General features: G+C 37.3%; 2 protein-coding genes across 2 annotated transcripts in view; both read left to right on the top strand.

Annotated features, from left to right (window-relative positions):
* The window catches only part of LOC107730374 (translin-associated protein X-like), a 15,497-nt gene extending 6,375 nt beyond the window's left edge, over positions 1-9,122 (top strand). The window contains exons 3-4 of the mRNA XM_016541197.1: positions 3,740-3,849; positions 8,453-9,122. Coding sequence (XP_016396683.1) covers positions 3,740-3,849; positions 8,453-8,833 — 491 coding nt within the window. The 3' untranslated portion in view covers positions 8,834-9,122. The remainder of the gene's footprint in view (positions 1-3,739; positions 3,850-8,452) is intronic.
* Positions 9,123-9,645: 523 nt separating this feature from the next.
* Positions 9,646-12,622, top strand: part of LOC107730373 (disrupted in schizophrenia 1 homolog) — a gene marked incomplete at its 3' end in the record, with an annotated part of 47,853 nt that continues 44,876 nt past the window's right edge. Inside the window, exon 1 of the mRNA XM_016541196.1 lies at positions 9,646-10,231. Coding sequence (XP_016396682.1) covers positions 10,138-10,231 — 94 coding nt within the window. The remainder of the gene's footprint in view (positions 10,232-12,622) is intronic.

The raw sequence follows: 12,622 nt of genomic DNA, 5'->3' as shown, positions 1-12,622 counted from the left end.
TTTTTATTTTTTTATTTTTTTTTTTTTAGAAAAATTAAAGTCAAAGAAAAAGAGTCAGACGTTCTAACAGACAGACAGGTGTTGCAGTTGTAAGTTTAGCTGGAGTTAGTGGTTTTGACTAGTAGCCTTAGTGTGTTTACATGCAGTAAGGTGACCGTTCTGACAAATTAACCTCCAAAGAAATGTCTTGCAGAGGGAGTCTCCAATCTCATGTTTGATAATGTTATCTCTCTTCCTGCTGAGCCTGAGAGAAGACAAGAAAACCTCCTGTACGTGGAGTGTTTGTGGGAACCGCGATGCCCTGCTCTCTTTCACATGCTCAGCATCATAAACAGCCGCTGCATTCTTGGCCGAGACTCGCGTTGAGTTTTTGTTTTCATTTTTATGTTGAACATTGTCACACTGCATGTAGAACTGTGAGCGGGGAGCAACAGATAAGAAGGTCTTTGATGTTAATTGCCACTCCAAAAGTAAAACTTAATCACAAAGTCTTCCGTCCTGTCATTATTGGCCTGATGTTTATACAAGAGCTGGACACAAATACAGTTTAGTCAGTTTAACATCATCTGACTGAGACTGTTTGAATGGCAAAAAAAAACCTTCCTATAAATGAATTTGATGCTTCTTATAAAAGTTTTTTTTTTTTGGAGAGAGAGGAAAAAATACTAATATTGGCCAAGGGCGTAGAATTTAATAGGGATTCTATGGACGTGTCCCTACCAAAATCCAGCGACTAAATTGTCCCTAGCAATCAGATACAAACAATAATTTATCAAATATTTATTACAATATATACTGATAAATTCAACATTCACTTCTATGGTATGAGATGACTGGATGATTTCAACTGATTTCCTATTGAACTGTCACCAACTGAACTGCAGCTCAAATTATTTCAAATATAGTGAATTAAGCTACAAACTTGATCATAATGCACAATGTCTCCATCTGACATGTATTTTCAGCTGCAGCTCATCATATTAATGGAGTGTTTCACTAGTTAGCAGTAAATCAGTTACCTCACCTGAATATGTTCCTAGATTTGTGTTGTTATCTTTGGAATGGAAATATGGATATTTTATTTGTCAAGATAAAACTTTTTTTCCTTTTATTTCAGTTAATGTCATAAAACTAGTGAGCTAAGCCAGTAGTTGTACTGACAGTGTCGTGTAAACATGGCTAAAGAGTGAAGACGTGAAAAGCGGAGGAACAGACAAATCGAATCAATTGAGTGAGTCATTTACGCTGGAACGGCTCCCATTGATTCAAAACCGATTAATCAGTTCAAGCGATTCATGAATCATTTGATTTAAATCGGGACTTCGGAGCGGGTTCGCGAATCATATCGCGAATTGAATGTTTCACGATCCGCGCTCCGAGCCCTGATCTGCAGTGAGGGTTCGCTAATCATTATTCAGACCGTTACTTCGGAGAGTGGGTCGCATATCATTTGATTTAGATTGGAACTTTGGAGCGGGCTCGCGAATCTTGTGATTCAGATCGGGGCTTCAGAACGGGCTCTCGAATTATTTGATCGGAACTTCGAATATCGCGAATCATTTGATTCAGATTGGAACTTCTGAGCTTGAATTTAATGGATGCGTCCGACAGCCTAAGCAGCTGACTTGCTGCCTCGCTGCCTTATCAGGCAATGACTTTGCAGGCAGCCTTTTTGCACGAAGGCACCTCATAAAACTGATTTTGGACAGGCTTCTGAGGCAGCGTAACGGTTTAATGATCTACAACAAAATAGAACGAGTTTTGATGATAACTAAACAAATATTTAATTACTATAATACTGATTTCTTACTAGAAATAACATTAAAAAGTGCAAAAAGTTAGTCAGAAACATACATTTAAACACAAACTGACCACCAAACACAACTTTCAGACACCATCTTTATTTTTTTTTAGCTCAATCGTCACGGAATGGAATGCACAGGATTGTGGGATATCAAAGGCAGCGAAGGATACATCTATGCTGCCTTCAAAATTAGATCAGAAGAACGTACCTCCGGAGACAGGAAGTGAAGCAGAATTTGTATTAGGACGTGCCTTGATGCCTTCCTGTCTTGGAATGCTGCCCCCGAAGGCAGCATTTTAGAGTTTTCGGAAGCAGCCAATGATTCACTTCGCGAAATGATTCAGGACTATGGAGTGCGAAATGATTCAGGACTATGGAGTGCGGAGTGCGAATCATTTGATTTAGATCGGAACTTCGGAGGTGGAGTGTGAATCAGAAATGTTTCTTGAAAAGCAAATTAGCATATTAGAATGCAGTGGCGAGCGGTGACTTTTTTAACCAGGTATGCTGAGTGATAAGACCCCCCAACCCCCCCACCCCCATCGGCTTTTAGGACACTCAAAAAGGGATCACAGATGACAAATAGCTACGAAACACCTTGGCAGGTGTCTATTTAAAAGTATGCACATTTCCTACCATATTTATAAATGAAATTCATCTCCAATCCTTCTTCTATCATTTCAAGTTTATCCATTATTCGAATGCAAGAAAAATATAGCTGGTTTTCCAAGTAAAAACCGCCAAATAACGTTACGTTATGATACATAACGCGTCGTTACGTTATGATACATAATCAGAGGGTGAGGAGATGGGGGGGATTCCCCCGCTCTATATGTCTCTCTGCATCAGCTAAATTATTTTTTTATTCCGAGTGAATAGGAGTTAAAACTCCCACCCGGGTGACACTACTCCAATAACAGACCATGCAAAATACCAAAAAAATATTTAAAATATTGCAAAGTAACGTTGCAACCTTGCAAACAATAATAAAACCAGAGAAGGACTTTAACTGTAAGCGACATGAGCATACGCAAAACAAAGGGAACAATATGATGTTTGTTATTATTAAAACTTTATATAGCCCATGTTTTTATTATTATTATTTTATTTTTTAACGATTAGGCAATAACGTTGACAATAACGTATATCTTCAACATACGTTGTCTTGTCTATGACCAAAAATGTAAGATATGTTTTCAGTGGACTTTTAACATTTGCTCTGCTTGAGAAAACAAAAATACACAGTTACAGTGTTTTTTTCTTTTGATTTAGTCGAGTTGGTTTTGCATCAAAAACAATGTGATTCTCGGCAATCGAGATCTGACAGCAACAGCACATTTTTCCGCTTGGGCGAGGGCTTTGCGGACAGCTTACCTCGCGCATTAAATCTGCCGCAGACCAGCAAATCACTGAGAATGCGCTATAACCCTGACGAGTCATAGCAACAGAGCGGAGGCGAGAAAGCTGCGGAGAATCCACTCGCCCAGAAGCAACCATAACTGATGTAGATTTACAGAAAATTACTGCCGTTTGGCAAATAAATCATTGTATGTGCTTATTCCTAACTCTTTAAGCTTTGTTACATTTCAAATGACAACTTATAATCATGTTTATATGAATTATCCCGTGAACTTATTCTCTCAAATGGCCTGGGTATGCGGAGCATTCGCAGCTTATATGGACGGAACGCCACTGTTAAAATGTTATTTTAAAGTATAATAATACTTCACAATATTTCAGTTTTTTTCTATGTTCAAATAAATGCAGCCTTGGTGAATCTCACCAAAAAAAGAAAATCCTACACTCAAAAATGAGTGTGGGCTTATTGAAGTTCATGGAAACAAAATGTGTTGTAAAATAATCAAATGTAAGGTCTGAGTACTATCACACGGCTGAACCGTGATAATGGAGAGAGTGTCCTTGTTTTATTTCCAGGCATTCAGGAGTATGTTGAGGCCGTGTCCTTCCATCACTTCATCAGACATCGCACACTGATCAGCCTGGAGGAAATCAACGCTCGTCTGGTCTTCATGAGAGAAAATAAGGTATGATAATGAATCCTAAAGTCAGCATTATGCATTCGTCTTAATATAAACACGGCCTCCTTGATGTTGTCTTGCCAAAACAGACAGGCTACGTTCCCGAGAGCACTTTCACCAGGTTTATCAGATTGCTGACAATCTTTTGCTGCTATTTTTAGAAAGCAGTGGTGGCTGCCTGCTTTGCACGTCTCTCTGTAATTTAGATATTTTTAGACGCATTGGACCGGTTTGATTGAAAATGTGTGGCCATTGATTTCTCAGTTTTCTAGGTGTTTTGTTTGTGAATAAACTCTTAAATACAGTGGGGTTGATGTATTTTTGTAGGCCAAAAACAAGTTTGCATTTTAGCACTTAGTTGCATCGTCCCAAATCAATGTTTTTTTTTTTTTTTTTTTTTTTAATGGGCTTTAGGTTGTCTGTGATCTATTTTGGTGTATTTATGGTCTATTTTCACACGTATTTCACATATATATTCAACGATATAAATTACATCAGTAATACCTCACTCGTGACTTTTAAACCTTTTACAAGTGTCTAAATGGCACTACAGAGGTTATTGGGGACGTTAAACATCATCACATCGAACAGGTGAACTCATCTACTCGTCGCCTCACTGTATTATAATCATGCTTTTGCAAACTATTCTAACTCAAACTTTCAGGGATATGGTTTTTATATATATATTGAAAGAGTTATTGACGCTTAATGGTGGTGATGTTGAAATCATGTGACAGTGGTTTAGCTTTTTACTTCTGCCAGTTGTATATATGCTTCATAATTCACAAAAGATGTGAACATTATTGTGATGAACAAAACACATGGAAGAATCATAAACTTTAGCTTGTCACAGAGCCTGTTTTCTGCAATAATCCAAAAGCCAATGGAAAAATCCTATTGGGTTTTTGAGGGAATCAGGGTAATGCTAATGGTGCTTTGAAGTCCTCCTGGGAAGTTTGCATTTACGAGTTGGAAAGTCGTAATTGACATCAAGTGCGTTATGATTTTTAAACTCTGCTTGTAAAAAATGATGAAGAAAGAATGAGCATCAGTGTGTTTTTGTTTTGTTTTTATTCAGTTAATGAAGGTGCTCCGATTGAATCATTATATATTCTATTGTAATTTTACTAGGGATGCACGATATTTATTGGACAGATAAATTATCGGGCGATATGGGTGAAAATTATGTCATTTTTTTTGCTCCGATAAATAAATGAAATCCGATAAAGTACTCTTGCTGGTAAATGAATCAGTCACTCTGCGATTCATCCGCTTTCCGAGTGAAAGTGCCTGCAGCTTTAAAACAGCATCGCGCTCATTACGTCATCACCCGTGAACATGTCTTTTTCTCGGTGGCAGCGGAGGACAGTACCATTGCTATTTGCAAAGCATGTTCAGCAAGAATTTCGAGAAGAGTAAAAAAGGCGTCAAGTTTTAACACAAGTCTTATATCTCACTTGAAAGGTCATCATTGCTGCGAAGCTCTACTAAAGGAATATGAATCAGCCGCGGCAGCAGCTACTAGTGCTAAGCCTAAGTCAAATAAATCCCAGTTCCCAGACCTTGCCTCACTTGCACGGAAATACCTGTCAGCCCCTTGCCCCAGCATAGACAGTGAACGTTTATTTCCTGCTGCTTCAAATGTTATGGATGAAAAAAAAAAAACTGAATTGGGTGTGAGAAGTCAGAGATGATTCTGTTTATCAAGATTCATCCACTAATGCCCTCACATAACAAATAGAAAAGACAAATAGACATTAAACAGAGACAAGTGAAAAGATATATACTTTAGAGGAGGGTAAGACATGTTGAATAGTGCAAATTGGAAATCATTTTAAGTTTATTATTATTTATTTTATGTTAAACTATATCATTTCAGAGAAATCTCTATGCCCTATGCACTTTTGAGGATGCACTTTTGTTTTCTGTGGGTGCAAAGTTTATGGAGAAAAAAAAAAAACTGAATTGGGTGTGAGAAGTCAGAGATGATTCTGTTTATCAAGATTCATCCACTAATGCCCTCACATAACAAATAGAAAAGACTTCTAAAAAAAGTGAAAAGATATATATACTTTGGAGGAGGGTAAGACATGTTGAGTAGTGCAAATTGGAAGTAATTTTAAGTTTATTATTATTTATTGTATGTTAAACTATATAATTTCAGAGAAATCTCTATGCCCTATGCACTTTTGAGGATGCACTTTTGTTTTTCTTTTTTTCGAGGTTGACAAATGTATTTAAAAAACATGACTTAAAGTCAATATACCTTCCTCATCCTCATGCACTAAAGGTTGAATAGATGCATTTCTTTGTTATGCATGAAATACTTGAATATAAATTTGTTTTTAAGAAGTTGCTAATTGCAGGTAAATCATAGTTCTGTCATAGTTCTGTTAAACTCTTTTCTGTTACTAAGTGTTGTGGTGTCTTACACAAAAAATAAACACATTTGAAGAGTCAGGACTGATGTTTGCTATTATAGTTAGGCCAGAGCTACAAAAATATCAGTTTAATCAGTGCTTCTTAGATTTTCTATTCTCCTGGGTGCACAAACTGTAGATTATATGAAAATTATAATATAAAAATACGAACTTATCGGTATCAGCCATGAGAAAGACTTAATTATCGGTTATCGGTTAACATTTTTCATATCGTGCATCCCTAAATTTGACAGTACTATTGTATTTTGTACATGTAACTTAGTTTTATTATAAAACTTAAAACTTACCATCAATACAGACACTGTATCCATTGCATCCAACATGTTTTCTTACTCAGGGTTTCTGCAGGTCTTGAAAAGTCTATTTTCACACCTTCAAAGGTCTTCAATTGGAGCAGAAAGTCTTAGGCCCAATCCCAATTCTACCCCTTAGCCCTTCCCCTTTCCCCTACCCCTCGTTTCATGCGTTCACGTGAAGGGGTAGGGGTGTCTCAGTTCATATTTATTGTCATGTTTCTCAATGAAATAATTGCTAAAAATTACTAATATTTGCTAACTAACGTCATATCATTACAGACTGCACGATAGTGCCACAACATATTTTCATGTCTGATCAGGGCGATAACCAACATAGACATTGAGGGGGGCTAGTTCCCCCAATAATTATAAATCACTAAACCCTTTTCTCAAATATTGCCAATTCGAGAGAGAGAGAGAGAGAGAGAGAGATGAAAGTTGTGTGTATGCGCGTCTGTGCGTTTCTTTTTTTAGAGTGAGTTTACTTAAAAAAAACAGCGATTTTATCCTCTTGTGGCATAGTAGTGGTGTCCCAATTCTTAGGGGAATATTTTCACCCCTAACCCATGGCACTCTGTTTCAAGGGACAAGGGGAAGGGGTATAAAATAGAATTGGGATTGGGCCTTAATTTCACAAAGTCATGGCATTAAATGTTGCATGCACTACAAAAAAAAGAACATTCCTCAGTATTTTTGTCTTATTTTTGTCAAATTGAACACATAAAGTCCTTTCTGAGAAATGGAAAAAAATTAAATGAGTTTATGCTTAAAACAAGAACAAATGTCTGTTAGTGGGGTATTATTAACTTGTTTTCCCTTCGAATTAAGTTTATATTTCTGAGGCTACTGGCAGATATTTGTTCATGTTTTAACCATAAACACACTCCATTTGGATCAGTTTCACATAATGTCATTTTCTTTTCAAGTAAATACATCTTGATTTAAAAATCTTTGGATATTTGCACTGGAAAACAAGACAAAAATACAAAGGAAGTGCACCACTTTTTTGCAGTTGTTTTAGCATGTTTTTTTCATGTAAAATGAATTAAAAAGTAATGGAGATCTGTTGAAAGTTGTATCTTCAAACTTTGAAGTAATAAAACATATTGTGTTCCATTCAATTTATTCCTTACTTGGTCTTAAAAAGGTCATAAAAGTCTTAAATTACCTTCATAAAACCTGCAGAAACCCTGTTATTGATGCCCTCAACTCGGAAACTCTGGGCTTAAAGAAAAATTTCCCACTCATAATTACAACTTTCTGTTCGTGTTGAACTCGTAAATGTATAATCGCTACAGCTCTCTATTGGTCATACTGAAGATTAGGGTCACTACTAGGGCTGCACGATTAATCGAATGCGATTGTTATGCATATTTTTTGTGATCATATTTGAAGCATATTTGGGGTTTCAGCGTGAGAGCACCCTCTAGCCTTCGGATAGAGATTTACTACTGATCACAGAACCTCGCTTCACTGAAAGATACACCAAATCGCGATTGCAATTTAATTTCAATTAATCGTGCCACCCTAGTCACTACCAGATTGATCAACCATTCATTTATTAGTTAGAATACTAATGATCTAGAAGCCATATTTCAATTCAGTTCAATTCAAGTTTATTTGTATAGCGCTTTTCACGATGCAAATCGTTGCAAAGCAGCTTTACAGAAAATTAAAGTTTCTACATTATATTTAGCAATAGCTTATCAGTGGTGATAACTACCTCAAGTTGATGTCCATATGGCAGAAATGCACGGTAAAAATCAAGCAGTTAGTTAATAGTTATAATTATTTGGTAGTTTTGTATGTTAAATATTTGGCATTTCATATTTGGCAGTATAAACTCATTGTTTGCTTGTCTCTTTTCTGAAGGGTGAAGGTGAGGTCGCATGGACAGGCCCGAGTGTATTGACCTTCCAGATTACGCCGATCGACTACCTGCTGGGTGTCGCGGACCTGACGGGCGAGCTGATGCGCATGTGCATAAGCAGTGTGGGCAACGGCGACATAGACACGCCCTTCCAGCTCAGCGGCTTCCTGCGGCAAATCCACGACGGCTTCTCCTACATCGGCAACACGGGACCATACGAGGTGTCTAAGAAACTGCACACTCTGCGGCAGAGCCTGGGGAAGGTGGAGGACGCGTGCTACACCCTGCGCGTGCGCGGATCCGAGATTCCCAAACACATGCTGGCCGACGTGTTCTCCAGCAGGGCGGCGACGCATGTGGACCCGGATGAGCCGATGGTGTGAGATACCGAGATGCGACGCGTGTCCTTTCCTGTGCATGTCGGACTTTGCAAACTGGGCATATTATTGTTAGAGTATTTTTAGTTTAAGGACTCTTTGTTTAAATGGTTGCATGTTGTAAACACGTCTAGTTCTTCAGTTTTGAGCTGTTGTATTTCATATAAATTGCAAAATGTTTAACTGATCTTGTTCCTTCTAATCTTCCGGAAAGTTATAAACATGTTTACCATTATTTTGAACTCAGAACTGTCAATAAAACTTGTTTTTGGTACAAACTTGGCCCCCGGCTACATCTCAACAGATCACATTAGGGTGACCATATTATAAGAGATTAGTTATTTATTTCTTAAATACCCCAATTGTTTTATCCATCTGCACTCAGTTTTATGTATTAATTGATTTTTAATTAAGATTCTCCCAATATGGGGACAGGAGACTTGTCAGTCAATAAATGGGAAAACAAAGTAACTGGCGTTACTTTTTTTAAAAAGTAACTCAGATATTTTCTTGTGAATTAAAAAAGTAATGCGTTACTTTACTAGTTACTTGAAAAAAGTAATCTGATTACGTAACTCGCATTACTTGTAATGAGTTACCCCCAACACTGTTCATTTTCAACACAATATTTTAGCTTAATAATTTCAAACCTAACCAACTTCTGTTTTGTGAAATGTTTTGTTTTGTTTTGATTGTGCATCTTAATAAATGACACTTGTTTTGGTATTTAGTCATGACTTTTTCAGACATTTTAAGATAAATGTCATAAGTGTCCAAATGCGAAGTCCGTCCAGTAGATGAGGTTGATGGGAGTTTTGCTCTGGTGTGCATCAGAGGAGTCAAATTCCAGCAGACGTCACAGAAACTCCTTCACAACACGCCACATAACGGGACAAAGTGCGGCTGTGATCCGGCTCTCGTCTGCTTTCTGACAACCCTGTGCTGTGGCTTCATTTTTCCAGAGGATAACGGAAATAAAACAAAGAACTTAGAAATATTTTCTCTGAATTAAACAGAGGAGCACAAACGCACGCGAGCATTCTTCGGGCTTCCCTCTCACAGGAAACTCGCCCTTTACGTCGCAGAGTTGGATTTTTTTGTGCATCTGTTTTATTCAAACGTCGATTAGGATTACATATCCGACAACCCAGCTATCTGCGGAGTGTTAAGTGTAAAGTGTAAACAAAATTAATATTTGTGAAGGAAAGTGAACGGCGTTCGGTGCACCGGAGAATGACACGCGCTGAGTTTGGCGTTTAACTGACCCCAACTAACTATATTTTTAGTGGATTTACCGGTTTCAAACAGTCATGATGTTCGCAGGAATGATCAGGGTGGAAAACAACTCAAAAACACACAAAACTGACACCGACTCCACGTGTCACCGGTGTGCTGTGAGGACAGGTAAGAAAATAGTAATACCATGGCATTCCCTGATGTACCTCATCACTGCTTGGCACTTGGTTAGACTAATGATATCTTTTTAGTGCTGCCATAAATTAAAACACTAGCAATGAATTATCAAGATACCACGGTATTACTGTGTTTTATTGGACATGATACGTTGGAAGTCCTGTTTATTGACCATGGTATTCTTTAAAGTTGTTTAGCTTGTGAATACCATGGTATTCCTTGATGTGGGTTGGCATTGCATGCAATTAGATTGGTATACCGTGAAAATGACTTTTCGAAGTTTATTGGAATAACTTTTTCAAGAAAATACTATTTCAGTCTTTCTACCTCAAAATAATTGCAATTATGTGTGAAATTTATTAGCAATTTCTGAGTGAAAATGGCTTGAAACCTTTTTTTAGTATAGGCCTATATGCTAAAAAGTAATCTAATTTCATGTTTGTACCCTAATAAATTGAGACACTAACAAAAAAGTAGGCCTGTTAAAGGTACCATGATGTTACTGTTATATTGGACATGATATGATGTAAGTACTATGTTTATGGACAGTTGTACCATGGTATTCTTTACAATGAGGTAAAAAATGATATAAATATTGTTCGATTTCTGGCACAAACCGATCGTTTGGTGTCTTAGGACATCAATGTGTCGTCATGAGCCGCAGGGTTTAATTTGGATTTGTCTGTTTTTTTTACACTCATAGATTTTGTTACCATTGCCACGCATTATACGACTGATAGACTCCAACGGTTGGACTTAAAAATCATCAAATGTGTTCTACTGAAGAAACAAAGTCACCTACATCTTGGATGCCCTGGGGGTAAGCAGATAAACATCAAATTTTCATTTTTGGGTGAACTATCCCTTTAAGTAGCATGTGAATACCATGGTAAATATGTATGTAAATATGTGTATATCAATGTGCTGTGATAATGTTACCTTGTTTTTGTCCATATTATTTCTGTTTGATTAAGTACCATGTTATCAAAATACCATGCTGTTACCATCTGATTTCATCTCTCTGCCACCACAGTATTTTTACTGTGACTAATGGGATGTTTAAGCCTCATGTTTTGATTTCTAATGTGCAATATGATCTTTGGGAACGCAGTACTTTCCTTTATTCCTTTCACTGCAATCTCTTCCCACATCAAAGCTCAGCAAACAGTGTCAGAATACATGAGGACGGAGCATCTGGGGGTGGTTTAGCGGTTGAATTATTTTTAGACATCCATCAGAAGGTTAGGTAAGTTTTCACTGAGTTTAACGAACCTTTCTAGTCATAACAGCCCTTTGCAATTCAGATCTGGCTTTCAGACATAATATTGTTGGTGCCCACAGGCAGACGGCTCATGGAGAAACGTGAAACTCGTGTAAACACACTCGATGTGGAGAGTAACTTGAGCAAACATTGAGATTTAGTCCAAAAATTCTACCTTGTCACAATCTATACTGTATGTAGTAAAATACTTACAGGACAGCGTTTATTAGCAGTTGGCATGCAGCTAATTGGCATGACTTGTGATTAGAGTCAGTAGAAGCTGCATAGATGGATGCATCTGTGTCGTCAGTCTGTTAAAGCCACTATTCTGTTTTTACATCCATGATTCAGCTATTAAGGCCAGTTTGAGCATCTTTATCTGTTTTTCAATGTGGAACGGCATGTAGTGCATGAAAGAGTTTTAAAGAAAAGTTAATCCAGAAATGAAAATACTGTCATTATTTATTTACTCACCCACCCTCACCTTGTTCCAAACTTGTGTGTCTTTCTTGTGAAACACAAAATGATAATTTATCAGAAGTGCACGCTGTTCTTTTCCATATTTTGAAAGCAAAGAAGGTCTAATTCTTGCTGAAAATGTTGTTTGACGTCATTTATGTCAAACATACGGGTTTGGAACAACATGAGGGTGAGTGATGACAGAATTGTCCTTTTTGGGAGAACTATTTCTGTAACAATTATTATTGTTATTTTTATTCATTTTTCTGTTACAGTTTCATGGTTCTTGTTCTCTTTTATCGTCAGATTTGTTGATGTTCAAAGCTGTTTATGTTCAAACAGTTTCCTCAGTTCACATGGTTTAGAGTGTGTGTGTGTGTGTGAAGTGATTTTCAGCTGTTTGTGTGTCTGTGAGTGAACAGGAAGTGCGTCGAGACTTTTGCCAGAACTTCAGCAGAAGTGCAGCTGCTAAATTTAAATGCAGTACTGAGGGTTTCTTTTGTCAAATTCCGCTGTGCACGAATCCTTAACAAATTAGACCAGAAAATGATCCTGTTTTTTGAGAAGTTGATGATTCATTAGTAGAGCTGTCACTTTAAGTTTTTAATTTGGTATTATCTATCTATCTATCTATCTATCGTTCTATCGTTTTATCTATCGTT

Source organism: Sinocyclocheilus rhinocerous, unplaced genomic scaffold (assembly GCF_001515625.1).
Source record: "Sinocyclocheilus rhinocerous isolate Xijiao unplaced genomic scaffold, SAMN03320098_v1.1 scaffold2653, whole genome shotgun sequence".
Lineage (NCBI taxonomy): Eukaryota > Metazoa > Chordata > Actinopteri > Cypriniformes > Cyprinidae > Sinocyclocheilus > Sinocyclocheilus rhinocerous.
Note: the sequence above shows the minus strand (reverse complement) of the source record. Positions and strands in the feature narration are given on the sequence as shown.